At 40.0% G+C, this 22,050-nt stretch overlaps 1 protein-coding gene across 1 annotated transcript; it reads left to right on the top strand.

Annotated features, from left to right (window-relative positions):
• Positions 1–339: 339 nt before the first annotated feature.
• Positions 340–15,633, top strand: slc7a13 (solute carrier family 7 (anionic amino acid transporter), member 13). Its single transcript, XM_002941758.4, has 4 exons — positions 340–2,771; positions 8,981–9,112; positions 11,682–12,046; positions 13,768–15,633. The coding sequence occupies exons 1-4, from the start codon at positions 2,045–2,047 to the stop codon at positions 14,011–14,013; spliced, it is 1,470 nt and encodes a 489-aa protein (XP_002941804.3). The 5' UTR covers positions 340–2,044; the 3' UTR covers positions 14,014–15,633.
• The last annotated feature ends 6,417 nt before the right edge of the window (positions 15,634–22,050 follow it).

Here is a 22,050-nt window from a genome sequence, read left to right on the forward strand (position 1 = left end):
GACGACCAGGAATGTTCAGGGAGACCAGTGAAGAAATGTAGTGAGGAGCAGAGGAGTAAAGGGCTTTGAATGTTAGCAGAAGGATTTTGTAAGCTATCCTTTGCTTTACAGGTAACCATGCAAGAGAGCTTAATTGAGGCTGAACAGGATCCCTCTTTGGAGAGAGCAGGAGGATCCTGGCAGCAGAGTTTAAAATTGATTGCAGGGGAGAGAGGTGGGAGTCTGGGAGGCCGGTTAGTAGGAGATTGCAGTAATCTAAGCCTGAAAGGATAAGGTCATGGATTAGTGTTTTAGCTGTTACTTGTGAAAGAAAGGGGCGTATCTTGGCAATATTGCGGAGGAAAAAACGGCAGGTTTTGGAATTCCCTGTATTTACCTAGCACTACACATTTCCGTGCTTTACTGAGATTATACATCATTCCCATCAGTCCCTGCTGATCTTAAAATCTAAGGTCCCTATCACACACACACAGTAGGGATTAGATTTATCAGGAATCAATAAGCCTGTCTGTATGTTCCTGGAGTGCAAGAGGAGACGAGTTCCTGAAGCAAATCCACACAGATAGTGCCCAGGTTAGAATTTAACTCTGGACCCCAGCACTGCAAGGCTGTTGTGTTACCCACTGGGCCACCTCGCTGAGCATGAGGTACAGAGGAAGGAAAAAAGCCAGGTTTTAAAGGCAGATGTAACAGAGCAGGTGTAACTGCTGTATCATGGTGGGGATGCATTGTTTGGCAAGCAGAAAATATACGCCATACGCCACGTCTGACATCAGCCTAAAAGCAGAAGAGAGAGAAAGAAAGATTAAGTGGGTTGAGAATTTGGAATGACTGTACTGGAAGTTACTAGAGGAGAAAGGTGTTGTGTATATATAAGAGCTGGAATATTATTTACAGCATTGTAGTAGGCAACTAGAGTAGGTAACTACAGCTACCAATGAATTCCTTAATATTGATCATTGGCCGATTTGCTACAATTAGTATTTAATAGATTCCAAGCTAATTGCAAACAGAACTTAGAATGTTTTCGAAAAAAAAAAAGGGCAGATTTCAACCAGTTTGGCTGAACGTTGACAAACTGGTTGATTCTGGGTGATGCCAGAGTGACCTCAGCATATAAGAGAACAGAGTATCATTCTGGTTACAAAACTTGTGTTTATTCTTTTGTATCCTTGGACAAGGCATTTAATCTTATGGTGCCTTTAACATCAGCCAGACTGGAAGAGCTATTTACATACAGTAAGATGAAGGGCAACATAGAAAGTTTTTTGCAATATAAAATTCCTTTTGCATTAAGCTCCATGCGTTTTAAACTCAATTTACAGATCATGTGATGAGTTAGCAGCCCTTTTAAAGTTAGAGTTTATTGGTTATAGTTAAACTAGTTGCTCAGATGCAACAAACCAGACCCCTACAAAACCCTGCTATATCCCACCAAACTCTACTAAACAGTTTTGCACAACAAATAATCCACAACGACAACTAAAGCTGGCTATACATGTACCGATAAAATCACAGGAAACTATTTTTGTATCGTGTTTGGGCTCAATTATTATTATAATTTTCGTACCATGGCATTTAGTTGATCGGCCAGGTTAAAAAAGATATAATCTGCGCATGTATTGTGTATCTGACAAAGTCACATTCATACAACTGATGGCTGTCAACGATTTCATGTTCCGTAAATCCTCCTAGCTTTATCGTGTAATTTCAAGCTGAATGTTAGTTTTAGATTGTTGCATTTAATAGTATAACTGATATCTGAACGTTCATTGGAAGAAGACTAAAATCTGAACATGTATGGCCACCTTAAGAATCTTCTGCTTTTTTTAACTTCATTTAGTCAGCAGCCAGTTAGTGAGTGGCAGATAAACATCGATTAACAATTAGGAGGACCATGTAAAATTGGAAGGTGTTTATTTAAGGTTTAATATGTGATGCATTGTACACTACTGAGCATTAGCATTTGCTGAGAGGCTTAAAAAAGCCAATGTAGAGTGACATTCTTCTACCAAATGTGCACTGAGAAAGAACAAAACCTGCCATGCCAGAAATGGAGACCACTGCAGACCACGAAAATACGCTCCGCATAGCAAATAAGAGTGTTTCGCTTAGAAGAACCTTAGGGTTTTTTGATGGAACCTGTTTTCTTGTGGGAATTATTGTGGGTGCTGGAATTTTTGTCTCTCCCACAGGCGTGCTACAATATGCTCAGCTTAATGTTGGTGTGGCCTTATGCATTTGGGCTGCTTGTGGAATCTTAGTGATGATGGGCGCCCTCTGTTACGCTGAACTTGGTTCTGCATTACCTTATGCTGGAGGTGAATATTATCATGTAAAACAAGCACTTGGACCTTTCCCTGCCTTCATTTTCATCTGGACATTAATACTGTTCATAAGACCTGCCTCCAATGCAGCACGAGCGCTGATGTTTGCTGAATATGCCACTCGGCCATTTTTTTCTGGATGCCCCACACCAGAGCTGCTTAAGAAAATAGTGGCACTTGCAGTTCTTTGGGTTTTGGGAATAATAAATACCAAGAGTGCAAAGACGACCACTTGGGTACAGAATGTTTTTACTGTGCTGAAAATGTTGGCCTTGATCCTCATTGTTACTTGTGGCCTCAAAGAACTTGCAGAAAAAACAGAGATTCCAGGACACTTACAGAATGCATTTAGTTCCCCGGATCTGAATGCAGCTCAAATAGCAGAGTCTTTCTTCCAGGGTCTATATGCGTATGGAGGTTGGAACTACTTAAATTACATTGCTGGTATGTACCGTATATACTCGAGTATAAGCCGATCCGAATATAAGCCGAGGTACCTAATTTTACCTAAGAAAATTGGAAAAACTTATTGACTCGAGTATAAGCCTAGGGTGTTTTTTTTTAACTGTCAGGCAAGTTTGGGAAGGCTAAGGAAGCTGCCATACTAAGTATCAAGTACTTCCCATCGCAATGCAGCATGTCTCCCAGCACAACTGACAGCAAAGCTTCTACTTGTGGCCAGAAGTGTGGACCCCATGTACTCACATATGGGTGCCACAAGTTCCCCGTGCTCCTCATGTTCCCCATTGGGGGAGACAGAATAAAGCACTTGGGGAAGATACTGGGGGAACTTGGGGAAGATACTGGGGTACTTGGGGAGAAGTAATGAAGCACTTAGGGAAGATACTGGGGTACTTGGGGAGAAGGAATGAAGCACTTAGGGAAGATACTGGGGTACTTGGGGAGAAGGAATGAACCACTTGGGGAAGATACAGGGGGAACTTGGGAACAGAGGGACACGCAGCACATGGATCGTTCTAAACATTTGCAGTCTGATTTATTCTTGCTATCTGAAATACTTTAGTAAGAGTGGAAATGCTACCGGCTGACAGCGTCTGTAACAGCCAGTAAATCTGAAATATTATGTGCGAATCCTGGAAGGCAGCCATTAGGAAGATTATGGTAAGGGACGCAGTGGGGGCACCCCTGTGGAGAAGGGACTCATAATGGGGGACAAGTGTGACCTCTAACCTCGCACCCCCGCGGATCGGGACTTACGTGAGTCCATGTGGGTTCCACAGGCGGAGCTGCCTTTCAGCGCGGTGCAGTCACAGGGAGACAGGTGGTGCCACTTGGGGAAGGCGGGTCAGCACTTGCGTAAGGGAGAGATGCGTAAGTAACGCGCAGGCACTGGCACTTCAAAGCGGCTCCTATTACTGCCACAAGTTCCCTGTGCGCCGTGCAGCGGGACCCGCCCGGAGCGTTGCCGTATATGCACGCGAGTGCGTCCGCCGGCAGGACCCGCTGCCGTATGTACTCGTCCATCCAGGGGGGCTGCGGTTGGGGTACTGGTGCTGCTGCCATATCTACCCGTACGGTCACGAGGGGTGCTGTTGCCGCATGTACTCGCCAGCGCTGGGTTTGCTGGTGCTGCCGTATATACTCGAATATAAGCCGAGGCTGTCTTTTTCAGCACATTTTGGGGGTTGAAAAACTCGGCTTATACACGAGTATATACGGTATGTTTTATTTATATGTGGAATTATATTATCTGTGCATATGTTAATATAACATATTTGAATCCACCATGCAGTTCTATGATCCTGATTTATTTTGAATCCCTGCAATAAAGCAAGACAGGATCAATGTATTTTTCTTAAAAAGCTATTAGAAACAATACAAGCACAATACTAGCTTTTCCAGAAGTAAATGCCACTTGAATATTGTTCCAGACATACCAAAGCATTTCATAAATATTCACTCTCAAAATAAACCATAATTGGCCTTTAGGCTGCTGGTGTTCTACTGTACTGTAAAGGTGGCCATACACGAGCAGATCCGCTCGCTTGGCGATGTCGCCAAGCGAGCGGATCTTCCCCCGATATCCCCACCTACGGGTGGGCGATATCGGGGACCATTTAGGTAAAAAAAATTATAATCCGATCGTTTGGCCCTGGGGCCAGACGATCGGATTATGTGGGCGGCAATGGGGCAGTCGGATCGGGGACCGCATCAACGAGCCGATGCGGTCCCCGATCCGACCAGATTTTCTAACCTGGCCGATCGAGATCTGGCCAATTTCAGGCCAGATATCGGTCGGCCAGGCCGCTCTGCTCTCCCCATACACGGGCCGATTAGCTGCCGAATCGGTCCAAGGGACCGATATCGGCAGCTATAGTCGGCCCGTGTATGGCCACCTTAACTGTCAGTTTGGTAGCCACAAATGTATAGTGTGTGTGTGAACCCATTTTCTTTCATGAATACTACATGTAGTAAATCGGTGGGAATGGCTGATGTTCTGAGGGTAATGTTATAGTGAGTGTGTTCCTCCCCCCAGCATTTGCCCAGTAGTTTGCTTTAAATAGCACAAAAATACTGGCACAACAGGACTTATTTCAGCGGGATAAACCCTGCTAATTTTTAATAGTAGCAAACCATATAACATTTCGACACACCCCTTCATCAGACATTCCAACCAGTGTAGCAGTGCAGTATTTAAAGTGTAGCAGCAATGACATCACACATTTAATTAACTAATTTGTTTCAGATAAAGTACATAGAAACTAAGGGGTTAGTTAGTCCATAGTCCAAAGCCCATTACCCCTTGTATTATTTGTGAAAATTCCCACCTGCGTGAACAAACAGTGCAGTATTTAAAATATAACAGCAATGATATCACACATGTAATTAATTCATTTGTTCTCGATACAATACATAGAAGCTAAAGGGTTAATTAGTCCAAAGTTCATTACCTTTTGCATACCTCCCAACATTTGAAAAATAAAAAGAGGGACAAACAGATTTGGTGCGTGCAGCGTGGCAATTTTTTTGCCACACCCACTTTTGTGGCCACGCCCCAGTTACAACACCCCATCCATTTTTTTTTTTAAATATTCCTTTTATATAGTTGAAATGGTGGGATCAGACGCAAATTGTGCTATACCCTCATACTGTACTACCTAAGGAAAATAATATAGCAAATCCTACATATAAAATACAAATATAGAGAGAAGGCAGTCAGTTATAAGTGAGTTATAACTATGTACCAGGTTTGCCCCATCATACCCGGTGCCCCCAATGGCCCAATAGACAGTACCTCCCACAGAAAGTGCCCCCATAGACAGTACCTCCCCATACATAGTGCCCCCATAGAAAGTACACCCCCCATACATGCTCCTTCTTCTTCATCGGTTCCTCTCCTTATGCGGCATCTTATACGGTGGCGACAGGCCCTTTTTATAAGGTTGCGCCCTGTGCGTACGTGTGTGACGTCAATACGCATGGGGCGCAACCTTATAAAAGGGCTTGTCACCATCGCGCAAGGAGCCGCATACGGATAGGAACCGCAGAAGAAGAAGAAGTGCCCGGCTGCAGCCAGCGCCTCCCGCTGTCGCGGATATTTCCAGCGGGATGTGCTTTTAAAAGCGGGACAGTTGGGGGGTATGCTTTGTATTATGTGTGAAAATTAGCACCTAAGTGGACAACCAGTGAAACCAAACAATGCAGCGACAAAGCAACTTTGAAAGTTGTGAAACGTAAAATTTACATGTAACCAAGGACTTTAATAAGAAAGATAGTACTTTACCCTCCATGACAGAAGGTGTAGAATATGTCCCTGGTATTCATCATCTCTGTGAATAAAGGGAATAACATTAATAATAAATAACACAATATTTTACTAAAAAACAAGTCAAATTAAACTCTTCATTAAGGCCCAGAGGGTCCCTAGTTTGAAGAGCCCAAATCCAATAAGATTCATGTTCAAAAGAACCCTTTTCTTATCCTGGCCAGGTTTTACTTCAATCTTTTCCAGTATTTGCCATCTCACTTGTGATACCCTGTGGCCCACGTCAAAAAAATGTTTTGCCAGTGTTCTTTCCTTTTTTTTTATCTTTATCGGTATTATCCGCTCCTGAATTTTTTTTAGTGATCTCCTCCTGTTTTGTTGGTGAATAATTTCGAATAGTGGATTTATGTTCACTTAAACGTCTTTTAATGGGTCAGCCTGTCTGCCCCTAAGCCCACAAGGGCATTTAATGCTGTATATTACATCCGAGCAGTACTCTGCTTGCATTCAGTTTAATGGCAAATGTCTGTATGGTTTACCGACGATTAAAGGTCGCCCTTAATCGTTTGTATTTATTAAACAAACCCTGTAAAGCTGTCAAAATTATTTTTGTTTAAACAAGAACATATAGGGGGAGATGTTTTTATTCAAATAAGTTTTCCTTATTAATTAATAAGCGAGCATTCGATATACGAGTTTGATTTAAAAAAAAAAAAAAAAAAGAAAGAAACAAATTCAAATATTTATAAATAAGCCCAGTAGAGTTCCATTTTAAAATCTTGGTAATCGGCATATAATTAGTAACTGGACAAAAAGAATTTTCCATTCAGAATGTACAAAACCTGCATATTTACCAGTGAATTATTTAATTAAAATGGAGTCTATGGGAGACCGGCTTTCCATTATCCGGGAACCCATTATCTGGAAAGATCCGAATTACGGAAAGCCGGTCTCCCATAGACTCCACTTTATCAAATAATTCAGATTTTTAAGATTGATTTCCCTTTTCTCTGTAATAATAACAGAACATTGTAATTGATCCCAACTAAGATATAATAAATCCTTATTTGATGCAATAGTCCTATTGGGTTTAATTAAAGCTTTTATGATTTTTAGCAGACTTAAGATATGGAGATCCAAATTACGGAAAAGACCCCTTATCTGGAATTCCCTTGGTCCCGTCCTATACCTGTATATGGTTTTGATATACAACAGTCTGGTGCAATTTGATTGTGATCTAATTTAAATCTATTTTAAAAAGGATCTGGTGTTACCAGCCAGTTACAAACCTATATGCGGTAGTTTGGCTAATACTGACCCTAGCAACCAACCAACTGGGCATGTAAAATCCCCTCGGGGGGCTGGTTTTATTGATCATCCTGTATTTCCATTAGATTGCCATAGATTTGTCAAAAATAAAAATCTCATCTGCCACTAACTATTCAGTGGCTCATCAACAGAATATGTGTCAGAATTAACCACTGAATTGCCAAACAAAAGCCAATGTGCTGAGTAACTACTACTAAACATTCTGAGCTTTGACACAAACTGCTTTTGAACAAAAGGTTTAATAATGAAAAGAAGGACCCAGCAGAAATGTATAAGGAAGCAGGCAGAAAAACAAGTCCAAACAGAGGCAAAGGTGAGGGAAGGCAGCAGACAAACAAGAATCAGTATTAGGAAGAATAATAGGCAACAGCATCAAACACATGGGAGTTGCTTCATTTTCCAAGGTTGCATCAAGTTTCCTTCTGTAGGCAACCTTGCATGACTTAAAAAACCCAAAAAAGTTACACATATGCCTCCCCACTGGTGATTCACATTAATGTCTGTGGGAAGTCATTTCAGGAAAATTAGTCTCACACGTTAGCTGAGATTAACCATGGTTGACTAGTCTCCCCGTGGGCCATGGCCCTTAAGGAAACCCCAGGTGTTGTCGGGACTGAAGTGGTTTTGAAATCTTAGTGACATCTTTTTAAGCACCCTTGGAAATTGGTACACTGTGAGAAGATGCCTGTGTTGTGAGCAATACCCATTATGAACTTGTGATATGATATTATTGCATTTGGATGTACAAAAGAAGTACCTTTCTGTTTAATAAACCTACTGTTCCTGGTTAAGAACCACTGGCACCAAAGACTCTTTAGAGAGTTAGATGTACTGAGAGTTAAAGTTCAGCAAGAAGACCCTTCATCCATTACTTCTATGAATGGCCAGTTGAAAATGAGAATCTCAATGTAACCTCTACCTTTGAAAGCAGTTTGATGCAGTGTTTGTGAGAGTTTTTTCTGCTTTGCCCAGCCATGAGATGCTACTCCTGCTCTCTGTGCTTATTTGCTTTCATTCTTGGCACTCAGCTTTTCTCTTCTTGTGTACATATCTTCTGTTTTTGCCAGAAGTAGAAGCATTTGGGCAATATTTAAATATATCAAGCACAGTGAAGTGAAATCACCAAGACTGGCCTTATTGTCCCTGTGTTTGGATATGGTTGTACCAAGGCTTCTCAGTCCTTACTGGGGTTGTAGTCAGGGCCAAGGAGGAAGCAGAGTTCAGGAAAGCTGATATTCAATAAGCAATAGCCAATGAGTTAGATTCTCTTAGTCTCTAATGGACAGGTAAGGGGAGTCAGAATTAGGCAGGAGATTCAGTAACTAGATGATCAGTCAAATTAGCAATTTAGAGCACATCCAGAACCTAACAAATAAGTCCTATAATTGGGAGCCAAACTGTGACATTACAAGGCCACGTGCTGGTGTGTCACTACACTGGCACCAACATTGTCGCCACAAGACACCCATATGGTTATGAACCCCACCATTTTGAATGCCATGCCAGCCAGTGCTCCTGGCAGGTTAACCCTCTACCTAACAACTCCATAACTTTAAAGTTAAATCTGAGTGACATTTTTTTTATTTCTGTTTTCTAGAGGAGATAAAAAACCCAACCAAGAACATTCCACTTTGCACAATAACAGCCGTATCTGTCGTAATCGTGTTTTATTTGCTGGTAAACATCTCATACCTCACCGTACTGACACCCAAGGAAATTGTTTCTTCAGGTACTTTTGGCTACTTTCTCTTGCTGAATTATCATATTACAAATCAGAAATGCAGAGATTATAATAACATAATACTGAAGAGGGGTTTCTTATTAATATCTTTCTGCAGAATGTACAAAACCTCACTGGAAAGCTGCATATTTACCTCTGATATAAAGGTATGGGATTCTGATTACAAATCAGAAATGCAGAGATTATAATAACATAACGCAGAGATTATATGCAGAAATGCAGAGATTATACTAACATAATACTGAAGAGGGGTTTCTTATTAATATCTTTCTGAAGAATGTACAAAACCTCACTGGAAAGCTGCATATTTACCTCTGATTTAAAGGTATGGGATTCATTAACCAGAAAGCTCTGAATTATGGAAAGGCGGTCTTCAGAATTTTCATTTTAATCAAATAATTCCGATTTTTAAAAGTTATTTATTTTTTTCTCTATAATAATAAAACAAAACTTGTTTTATCCCAACTAAGATATAATCAATCCATACGAGAGGCAAAAAAATCCTATTGGGATTAATTCATGTTTAGAATGAAATGTAGACTTAAGGTATTGAGATCAAAATTATGGAAAGACCCCAGGTCCCAAGCATTCTGGATAACAGGTTCCATACTTGTACTAGTAGCTACTGGATTAAATCCTAACAAAAACTCCAGGCTCATATCAGTTGTATGATGCTGGTGGGTTCAAGGATATGCATTAGTCTAGTGTAGCACAACCAGTGGCAGGTCAGTGGCTTTGAATAATTTTTGAAGATTTCATATTGAGTGAACTTGTCTACAACAGTCTGGATTTATTTTTTATTACTTGAAATACCGTATATACTCGAGTAAAAGCCAATCCAAATATATGCCGAGGTACGTATAGACTCGAGTATAAGCCTAGGGTGGGAAATGCAGCCGCTACTGCTAAGTTTCAATAATCAAAATAAATACCAATAAAATGACATTAATTGAGGCATCAGTGGGGTATATGTTTTTAAATATTTATTTCAAAGAAAAACAGTAACCTAGCTCTGTAAGTGGAGAAGAGGGTCAACAAAAACAACAGGCACTGGAGGGTCTGGTTGCGGGTGGCCTAATTTGCACACAAAGGATAGAGGGTGCTAGTCTGGAGGGACCCATGGCACCCGACTCGAGTATAAGCCGAGGGTGATTTTTCAGCACATTTTGGGTGCTAAAAAACTAGGCTTATGCTCGAGTATATACAGTAAGTTACAAATTATGTCATACATTTGAAATGCATAATGAAACACATTCTAAGATGCTTTATAAATAGGCCAATGCCCCTCCCAGAAATGTTTTTAATATTTTAGAAATTGCTCCCATACCTGTCCAAATTTACGAGGTGTTTGTACTATAATAATGAGTTACAAATACTGTATTCTTTCATATACTGAAAATGTATCACTTTTAATGCTTTGTATCAGGGCTCTATACCTAGATGCCTGCTGTCAGGCGCAGCCACAGGTGGGTGGCTGGCAGGTACAGCCACAGGTGGGTGGCTGGCAGGTAGGAGCCTATATGCTGTGTAATAAGGATATAACGGGTACTGTTGTAGACAGGCAGAAGGCATATTGAGATGCAGAGACATGTATTATAAGGATTCAGCGAGAAATACAAGTCCATAAAACAGGCCAGTGGTCAGAGGCAGGCGGCAAAACAATACAAGTCCGTTAAGCAGGCAGAGGGTCAGGACTGGCAGCAGGCAAGGAGGGTCCGAATAAGAGGCAGTGGTCAGGGGCAGGCTGAAGACAGAGAGCAGTCAAATAAACAGGCCGAGGTCAAATACCGGGAGATCCAACAGAAGTCAGGGACAGGAGACCAGGAACGGAACCAGGCAGGAGTCAGGCAGGTATGGTCACAGGAACACGGGCAGGTACGGGTGCAGGAACCAGGTAGGAGTCAGGGCGAAGGGGCGTGCCCCCGAAACGTTACATGGTTTGCTACTATTAAATCAGCAGGGTTTATCCCGCTAAATCAAATCCTGTTGTGCCGGTATTTTGTGCTATTTGGATCGTGGAGGAGAGTGCCGACATCTCTTTAAATACTGTGCACCAGGTGGAACAGAGTGGAAAGGCCAGGGTGCGCTGGTGAGTGTGGATTGATTAATGAACAAGCAACCAGGGGTTGCTTCTAACTGGCTTATAAAGCCTGATAATTGTCCAATTGCAACCACCTGGGCTTACTAAGGGAGGAGGAGGCGACAAGTCGGAACAGTGGAGCAAAGAGGGGTGAATATAATGTTTAGGGCTGGATGCCCAAAGTCTCAAGTGGCTCAGCAAGGTAATGCAGAACCTGCCTAATATAGAGTCCAGAGTTCGAGTACAGGCAGGTCCTGACACCTGCAGTCCTCATGTTGCCTTACCTTGGGGGACAGCCAGACCAAAAGGCTTTACTGACTACTTTTTATACACATAATCTTTTTAAATCATCTAGCCTATGGACACTGAATTACATCATTGGCTTGTGCCAAAAAAAAGTTATAATGGTCTGAAGCATTTAATGCGCAGTCTGATACTCAGTGCTAATGACCAAATTCTGTTATGATTGTCTTTCAGCTGCTGTATCGGTTACCTGGGCTGATAGAGTGATTCCGATGGTAGCCTGGATAATACCTGTCTCAGTTGCTATCTCAATTTTTGGTGCTCTAAATGGTGGCATGTTTATGCTCGGGCGACTAAACTATGCCGGGAGCAAGGAAGGTCACTTACCCTCACTTTTATCCATGCTTCACGTAAATCACTTGACTCCAGCTCCAGCTATGATCCTCTCAACCATTATTGCATCAATATTTGTCATTCCCTCAGATCTTCTCTCATTAACTAATTATTTTGGCTTTTCTACTTGGCTTTTGGTTGGACTAACTGTTATAAGTCTGATTGTTCTACGCTACAGAGAACCAAACCTTCCTCGGCCATACAAGGTAAGATGCTATCCCAAGGCATGCCTCATACATCAAGAAAAGAATGATATGGTTTCATGTAATAAAGTGCAAAGTATGGGACAGGTCTAGTCACTAATAGCAACCAACCAGCAGGTAACAAAATCCACTGGAGACCAGTGCAATTCTAGTGTTGGTTTATTTTGAGATGCATAGCACTACAAGAGTAAAATGGCTTTTTTATGGCCACCAACCCCCAATGCACATCATATTATTTGACCTAAAGTACCAGTTTCACCTTGTGGCCAGTTACATCTATTACATCATAGTATTAACATAATATACTACCCAAATGTCTATTCATGCAAGTACATCAAATTCATGATGGTGTTCTGTAAACAGGACACAAAGTTTATTGACACGGCACGTGGATTCTGAACAGAACATCGTCAGAATAGGTCACAAAAGGATTGGGAGGGTTTTTATATCCTCTTACAAACATAGTTGTACCAGGCTCTGTGGAAGGGAATTTTAGGGAGTAAACTGTGGGGTAGAACAAAGCCTTGGGACCCAAAATGGAGTTTCAGGACTGTGTCCTTGCAGCTGGGCTGTTTGACGGTAGATCAATACACAACAACTGATAAGTCCTACTGCCCAGGATGCACTCAGGAATACGGGGTACCTCATGGGCAACTTGAAACCGCACTAGCCACTGACTAGGTGCCCAGCTCTGCAGGTTAACCCCTGCTGTGCTGGCTCACCCATAAAGACAGGAAGGAACTATGTGGTTGGAACCATGCAGTGCTTTTCCAAATAAACCAACAATAGAACTGCATTTGCGTTGCTCTCCAGTAAATGTTGTTGTTTTCATTATATGGTAAATCCAATCTACTGTTTTAAGAAGCATTATTGGATTAGCATTTACTGGTCACCTGTTAAAAGCTGACATCATATTGGTTGCTATGGGTAACTGCAGCTGGGGGTATGAATGATATGTATATGGGGGCTGTCCAAGAAACAAGGTACAACTTTGAGTTTCAGGGAAAGGTTATTACATGCCCTGAGAGTTAGTGAGTTTGCATTCACTTCCCAGTCCCCAGGCCCAATGCACATATTTGTGGGTGCACTGGGTATGTTGTGGAAGACTGCAGCTCTTTTGTGATTACACTATTAGACAAAGCACCCCAGTTTTAATGCAAGAGTATGAATGCCAGCTCTCTGAGCTCCTGTGAGAATTACATATTCAGACATGACAAGTACCAAGTAATGACTTTGGCTAACAAAAAGGGTCATTTAAGTGGTGTGCAAAGTGCAATCTCCAGCACACATTTGCCATGTCTTTCCCAGAATGCAGTGTTGCCTCTCCATAACTCCAGTGTAACCCCACCTAGGCAAAGTCTAACAATTCTTTTTTTATTTGTGGTTTTCAGGGTTTTCTTTCATTATTAAGTGTATTAAAATATGTGGAAAAACTTAAAAACCACAAAAAATTGTGCTTGTGTTCTTTTAGTTTTCGTTCCATATTTTTATTCATTCGTGCTTCTTCAATTAGGACCTTTTAATAAACGACCAGGCATTAGTGGTTGTAGTGGAAAATAGTTTATTTGTGCTTTCGAAAACTCTAAAACCATGAAAATCAGAATGTTAATAAGCACTTAATTAATTTGTGTTTATTCTTACAGTAAAAATCATTTACCCTGATAACCCTGCTAGTAAATTAAAAATCATAGTCATATTAAAATGATATTTGTTTTCATCCACAGGTCTTCCTTCCAATTGCCTTTGGAGTTGTGCTAGTTGCCGCATTTTTAGTTCTAGCGCCAATAATACAATCACCGAAAGTGCAATATTTCTATGCCTTACTGTTTATGCTGAGCAGCATGATTATTTATTTCCCCTTTGTTTATTTTAAACTGCGGGTCCCATACTTTAATGCAATCACTTGCTACTTACAGCTGTTGATGGAGGTGGCACCCACAGATATATTTGAAGATCCCAAAAGCAAATGAATAGTATTTGTATATTAAACTGTACTGTTCATATTATATTATACTGGTATATCAGTATGTCTTTTTATATGTAACATTCTGTTTCTTGGCTAAAAATATAAAACTAGTTGAACAAATCTTTTAGTTAAGTTCCTATTGCAAAAATATTGTGCATTTATATAAACTGGCCCTTTGTTCTGAAAATCTAAACTAATCTAAACATTTCTAAAACTGATAAAGCAAATGTACAACTAAGATTGGCTTGATTTATATAAATTTGTGCTAATATATAATCAGTAGTGGGCCATTTATGTTTCATAAAGCACCCTGAAGGGCAGGATTATAAAAATGATTTCTTCATACAGAGAGGTCAGAGTCTCTAAGCAGATTGGGGGTCAAAAAAATCAATTGGAGGGCTACATCTGGCCCACAGAACTCTGTTTGGACAGCCCTGATCTAAATGAATGTAATGATGGAAATATAGAATTCTTTTTGACTGGGCAGTAGATTATTTAAGCATATACTGTTCACTTGGTAAATATCCTTGATGGGACAATTCAAAATTATACACCAAACCTACTTAACACCTAAGAAATTACACCAGATGGGTCGCTTGGAACACTCCAGATGCCTTCGCTGCAATAAACCTGACGCTGATTTTATTCACTTACTTTGGAACTGCCCAGACATCCAGAGATTCTGGCAAAAAGTCATGTGCTTCGTAGCAGACGAACTCTCCTTAACTGAAGTTCTAAACCCAATCACATGCCTTTTGGGCCTGGTGGACTCCCTATTACCTAAGGCAGCCTCCAGATCACTTATGAGGGCTTTTTTGTTTTATGCAAAAAAAACTGTGGTTCTACATTGGATGGGTCCCCTACCTCCTACTTTAAATAAATGGATAAAGCTGATAAACTCTCAACTGGAACTCTACAGGTTAACTTACTTAGCCAGAGGATGCCCACAAAAGTTTGGAACCCATGGCTGGAGTCTCCAGCAACTGCTGTCTAAAATACCACAATACATTCTCCATCTCCTTTCTTCCTTCCCTCCTTCTATTCATACCCCTTGTTTAAAAAAAAAAAAAAAAATATCAATAAAAGTTGACTATTAAAAAAAATATATATATATATATATCTTTGACCTTGATGGACAATTTGTAGGAATGGTAAGGCCAGATGAACAGTGAAAAATGTGTATCACAAGAATGGAATGCTGGGATTGTACTATTTGTTTACCCCAAAGAATGAATAAAAATGACATTACATTTAATGTAATGCGGGTTAATAATGGGTTAAAGATTCAGAAAAGCTCCTTCCTACACTGACAACTTATTGCAGTACAGAAAACAGCTTGTAAAATCAGATTGCATTTGTATTTTTATTTATTATTAACAAAGATGACTGGCCTTTCAATATGCATAGAGATACTGCACAGCTCTATGTTGGACCCGATGGTATAAAATATTGTGCATTCTTTCTGTTCATATATACTGTATCATCGCTTAGGGAATGCCACTTGTGGTGCTAAACTCTCATCTTGCCTGCCGCCAGTTTTTTTTTAGTTGCTTTTAAAATTGCAGCTAGAAAGTCTACTGTTTCGTCAAAACCCTAAATAAAGTAAATAAAGGGTACAATGATAGACAATGGGGTTTGCATCTGTGTCAGAATACTGTATTATAAACAATAGAAATTGGTGTTTTGATCAAACTTTCATCCCAACTATGGACACTTCACTGCTATTCACAAAAACACAATTATCAAGTGGCAGCTTCACAAGCTATAACTTTGAAATGACTATTTCTTGGACAGAATAGGCCTTTATAATGCTTGATTAAAAAGAAAACAGTTTATTTACACACACCAGGCCTGTCCTATTTTATATAAACTTTCTGATGCCCTGCAGTCCAAAGTAAAGCATTTTCCAACATATATATATATATATATGTTTATAATGTTCCTATATGGCTGTAGGTGAAATTAAATCACAGTAGCGCAGTGACCCTCCAATACTTTCTATCCCTCTTTACCATTTGCTCTCATACTTACTTTGGCAATACTATGCATATTCCCGTTAGAAATCAGGAAAGATTAATTGAAGAAGTGCTGGCTGGATATGGTGGTTCAAGATATTTTTTTGGCCCCACCTATCTCTTTGTACAATATTGTTATTTTATAATAATGGACAGGTATGAGATCCGTTAGCCAGAAACTGCAGAATTACGGGAATGCCATCTCCATTAGTCTCAATTATAAACAAATTATTTTAGTTTGCTTTTTTATTTGCTTTTTCTCAGTAGTAATAAACTTTTTATCACGCCAAAATTCTATTAAAGTTGTGGGGAGAAAAAGCTTTAACTGAATTAGGAGAAAAGTTTTTTCTCTTCCAATTGAATTTTGCCCATAAGTTTTCACGTGATAAACTGTAGGATGAGTTTTTATCACTGAACTGAATTTGCCACTAAACTTTTTGAATTTATTAATTGTTTTTTGGCCACTAAAATGCATTTTCCATTTCCAGGCACAAATGCAAACACTGTATTTCCATGATAGCTTGATAGCTATGAATGTCCAACATGACTTGCCTTATCTGTTGAATAGCCTTTTCAAATTATGCATTTTTTTTAAAGAAAGTATTGTATTGATATATTAAAATGGAAAAGTCTGACCACTAAAGGCATAAACAAAACAAAAAGTATACAGCATAAAGTCTGAGCTCTGTTAGATAACTGAAGGGCAATATGCTCCATGAGCGTTAAAAGAATCAAATGCATTATACCAAATAAGCAGGGAATGAGAGAAATTATCATGCTGAAAAACATCCCTGACAGGCATTTTAGTACTTTTTTCTCTTGGAAGCATTTACACAAAATAGCAATCATCGGATAAGGCTAGACTCAATAGTGCCATTAATTATCTGCCAAAACGATGAGAAAAAAATGAGCCATGGGCTGAGGATAATACATTTGATTGCCTGAATTCAAGCAATTGATGTGAGAGAGACTCTGCAGTCTACAAAAGAAGGAAAGGTTATAATAAGTTTAAATATAAATCTTTTCTATGGTTTCATTAAAGCTGAACATATGACTGTCTCCATTAAATTGAAAGAAAAACTCAGTTCAAACACATTTAGCTCTGGAATGTGGAAATTGCATGGGTAAGGGACCTAAAAAACCAAAGCAATTCAATAACTTTAAAAAGAAAGTTCCATCACACACTTGCTTATATTTGGCTAATCTGATCTGTTTTACAGTCTTGAAAACTAACCCCATGTGGCCCCAAAATGGCTGGTTAATTTAAACGGAACCTTACTGGAACACTGGATTCAATGATCACTTCAGCACAGGCTTCAAGGCTTTCTCAATGAGCCAGTTAATTGGTCAGTGTTTAAATATCACATTAGTATCTTTAGTGGTTATTTCATCCTCAATGTCTGTAGCCAAATTGATAATAAAAAGCATTAGGAGCTCTGGGATTTCCAATTTCCGTATTTCAAGCCAATACGCTCCCACACCCCTGCAATGCATCCTTGCCATTCTGAATCCTAATTTACTGGGTGTTTGCAGTATCTGTAGTCCAATTAAATGAGCTGTTTTCTATTAACTACTACTTGTTGTTTTTTCCCTGCCATGGTCATGGGCACTCACCTTAATCATCCTATAATCTGATCTGTCACTGACCACATCCCTTTTATCATTGGTTATCTGCCTTGTAAAAGCATGTGAACCTACAAGATACCTTAGGGAAGTGATCCCCAACTAGTGGTACCTGAGCAACATGTTGCCCACCAACCCCTTTGATGTTGCTTCCAGTGACCTCAAAGCAGGTGCCCATTTTTGAATTTCTGGCTTGAAGGCACATTTTGGAGGCATAAAACCATGTGTACTGCAAGACAGAGCCTCCTGTAGTCTGCCAATCTACATTGGGATACCCAATAACCAATTACAGCCCGTTTTTGTCACCCCCTAGGAACTTTTTTCATACTTGTGTTGCTCCTCAACATTTTTTATATTTAAATATTGTTCATGGGTAAAAAACTTTGGGGACTCTTGCCCTATGGGCATAAAAAATAACACCAAGTCTACGTAAACATTTGATTACAGAGATCAATAAAGATTTAGGGATATTCAAAGAGAGCTTTGGCGGTCCCTTTGTATTGACATAGTGTATTAATTGCTGCACATTGCTAGAAGAAACATTCTAAGTGGACAACCTACAAAAATACAATAATGGGTTAATTCTGCCAAGCACTCAAAGAAAAGCTGCACTGAGTCCTCCATCAAATGAAACATCCTTCATTCCCTGGGCCAGAGTCTGCGTAGTTCTCTTCTCTCTCCCCACCCTTAGGAATGTGCCTAAGAGTGCTCTCCTCTATTCTACAAACCGGTATTTCATCACAGGATAGCGGTATACCAGTAAGAGGAATGTTGCACTATACTTGCCATTCTCTTTTGACTCTTTCCAGCTTTCAAATGGAGGTCACTGACCCGGGAAGCCAAAAACTATTGCTCTTTGAGGCTACAGTTTTATTGTTACGTTATATTACTTATTTTTCTATTCAGGTCCTCTCCTATTTATTTTTCAGTCTTTCATTCAAACCACACCCTGGTTGCTAAGGTAATTGGATCCTAGCAACCAAATAGCTGCTGAAACTCCAAATGGGAGAGCTGTTTCTGAAATAATTAAAAAACTACAAATAAAAAATGACCAATTGCAAGTTCTCTCAGAAGGTATTTGAAGGTGAACAACCTCTTTAAGACAAAGGAAGAAAAAGGCATTCAGGAGTCATTTATAAACCCAGGGGTGCAAGTGCAGGGGTGCTGAGGGGAGCAAGAGTGCACCCCTTAGTCTCTACTTACTGTGACACTTGCTACTTTGGGTTTCTGAATGATGCGCATGGTTGGGGGCTGAAGGGAGCTGACTGGATACTTTATTTGAAATTCTCATACAATTCTGTGTGCATGCCCTTTGTCATTTTCTTAATCAGATCTACACATTAGGTGTAATAAGAGGTGATAAATAACTCTATAGGGCGCATTTACATCTGCAAGTGCAGTAAGCAAAGTGCAGTTTTGACCACAATGGCCATTTTTTTTACAATGCAGCATTTTTTCCCCCAAAGAATTAGTGCCATTGCAGTCACACTGGAGGGATGAGCTTAGCATAACCTCACTGCTCTAACCACAACTGCACCCAGTTTGACACAATTAATGCTACTGCACACTAATTTAGTAAAAAATTTGCTATGCAAGTGATGTCTGCATTTAACTCTTCAGGCGCAAGTGCGCTGCAACTATTGACTCTGGATGCAAAGGGTGCACTGGAGGTACTGCCTGGTCAGGAAGTGGTGGTAGGATTCCACTGTGTCAATAGGTGCAGCAGCACTCGATTCGGAATGTAAGGCAGGAATGTAAGCAGCAATGAACGCAACTATGCGGAAGTGCAAGGAGCGTATTTTGATACAAGAGGGCTGATTCACTAAAGTGCGTTAAAACGAGCGCTATTTATAGCATGCATTAAAAATTTTACCGCGTCTAATTTTTCGCATCTTAACACACAATTCACTAAAAGGATATTTGCGTTAATTTAGACGCGATGCTGTTTGCGTTATTTAAGTCGCAAAGACTATTTTTGTGTGTTATTTGATGCAACATGTGCTAATTAACACACATGCGCTAATTTTCGTGCGCACGCCATATTAGCCATACAAAGCATTACGTTCGTAAAACTAATTTTTATTAAAATGACCATTTCCCTGCAAACTGGTGGCTGCATCACTCTAGGGCCAACACAGACTTGAATAAATCCCACTGCAAAGTCCATGTTGTGTTGCCAAAAGCTAATTTACTGTATTTTTCTATAATTACCGCGTGCTGCAAGTAGGTGTTAATTTTTGCATAGACTAATGCGATATTTAGTGCGTCTAAGGGGCACATTTACTAACCCACGAATCCGAATTGGAAAAATTCCGAATGGAAAACGAACATTTTGCGACTTTTTCGTATTTTTTGCAATTTTTTCGTCGCCTTTACGACTTTTCGGAAATTTTCGTGACTTTTTCGTAACCATTACGACTTGCGCGAAAAAACGCGAGTTTTTCGTAGCCATTACGATTTGCTCGTATCTTGTCGCGACTTTTTCGTATTGAGCGCTCGTAAGCGGCGGGCAAAACTTTCAGACTTAGCATGATTTTGGAAGCCTGCCATAGGACTCAATGGCACCCTGCAGCTCCAACCTGGCCCAAGAAAAGTCACCATACTGAAGCTTGAATGAATCCGAATCTTTCGTACTCGGCGCGAAAGCTGCGAAAAAGTCGCGACTTTTCGCGCAAGTCGTAACGCTACGAAAAAATCGCAACATTTTGTGCAACATTCGGAATGGCTACGAAAAAGTCGCGACAATTTTCCGAAAAATCGCAAAATACCGATCATTACGAAAAAAACGCAATCGGACGCATTCGGCCCGTTCGTGGGTTAGTAAATGTGCCCCTAAGTGTTTGTGAATCATGCGTTAGTATTATTTCTGCGTGCTAATTAACGCAATGCGGTTGCGCGCTAATTAACGCGCGCAATATGCGACAACGCATGCAATAATACTTTATTTTTGCGCATCAATTTTAACGCAAAAAAGCATGCAATAACGATTATCGCACTTTAGTGAATCAACCCTACTGCAGAATTTGCACTTATGCAGGTAAATAAGCCCTCAAGTCTCCTGGAAGAAACCATATCAAGGTAAAATGGAATACACTCTTAAAAATGATTTCCCTGATGAGATTTTTAGTTTTTATATACAGCAGGGCCTGCATTATGAAGAACGCCCATAGCAGGGAATGTTAACAGCTTATGCAGCATTTGCAATCATCTCCTGTGTTTAAGCATATTTTTCTTATATTAGAGACTTGCAACAAAATTGATATTTTGCGTTCTTGCAGATGTGTGTTCATTTACTGATGGCAGGGCAGGGTGTAAAGTGAAAAAAAAAAAATCCACTTTTAGAACTTTGCACCATGCCTTGTCACATCTTCTGTGCTCCTCATGTTTTATACATGAGTAGTGGGCGGGGGGGAGGGAATGATGGCTGTATTCATTGTGGGAATGTAGATCCGTGTACTCTGTTCTGGAGCACAAGGACCTGCATTCCCCACATGTCATGGATCACTCGTATCACATGCTGATTTAGGTTACATAAATGTGCTTAGTAATTCTCAAAATGCCACAATGTCCCTACTGGAGCTAAGCAATTGTTTATTTAAGACAGAGAGCCAGTATATTATTGCATTTTAATTTAAAAACACAAACTGTACAGTCACTGAACCCAATATTTCTTCATCTTTATACAGAACTTTAGGGAAAACAAACTATATCCAGTCTTTATCATAAATCATTCAAAAGAATTTTGATTTGAAGTCCAATAGTAGCTTGCTTTTGCCATTTTTCTTTAGGAGACTGGGTTTTATGAATTTAAGGCTACATCTTGGCTGTGATAATGAGTATATTTTTAGCTGAAGGGACATATCAGGAGCAATTTGCATTCTGTGCCATCATGTTTTTCCCATTATTGTGTGAGGAATATGATATATGCACACTGCCTGTTTAAGAAGAAGCAGAGCTTTATTAGAGAGGTTAGCAAATCTTATAATGGTAGGGCACTTGATATCACATAGAGTACTATTTACCTATATTTTGGTTATTGCCATCACATACTAGTCATGCTTCTGACTTCAACAGACTCCTTATGTCTAAGTTTTGGAGGCATAAAGACCATGTGTACTGTCCAACAGAGCCTACTGTAGTCTACCAGTCCACATAGGGGCTACAAATAACCAATCACAGCCCTTATTTGGTACCCCTGGGTACATTTTTCATTCTTGTTTTGCTACCGAACTCTTTTTACGTTTGATTGTTTCTCAGGGGCTGAAAAGGTTGGGGACCCCTGCCTTATGGCTTTCACCCTGTAATCAACCAATGGAAGGAACTATTAAGGCATTTCTAAAACCTTTTCCCTCAGATTGAAATTTCAGAGCTTGCTGCTTATTAATACTGTATCCTTACACCAC

The sequence above is a fragment of the Xenopus tropicalis genome, chromosome 6, assembly GCF_000004195.4.
Source record: "Xenopus tropicalis strain Nigerian chromosome 6, UCB_Xtro_10.0, whole genome shotgun sequence".
NCBI classification, from domain to species: domain Eukaryota; kingdom Metazoa; phylum Chordata; class Amphibia; order Anura; family Pipidae; genus Xenopus; species Xenopus tropicalis.

What these genes read in the sequence shown, in the direction of transcription:
- slc7a13 (XM_002941758.4), top strand. Translation starts at nt 2,045, where the DNA reads ATGCCAGAAATGGAGACCACTGCAGACCACGAAAATACGCTCCGCATA. An exon ending in CAAGGAAATTGTTTCTTCAG is followed by an intron (nt 9,113 to 11,681) that starts GTACTTTTGGCT and finishes ATTGTCTTTCAG; the next exon opens with CTGCTGTATCGGTTACCTGG. An exon ending in ACCTTCCTCGGCCATACAAG is followed by an intron (nt 12,047 to 13,767) that starts GTAAGATGCTAT and finishes TTTCATCCACAG; the next exon opens with GTCTTCCTTCCAATTGCCTT.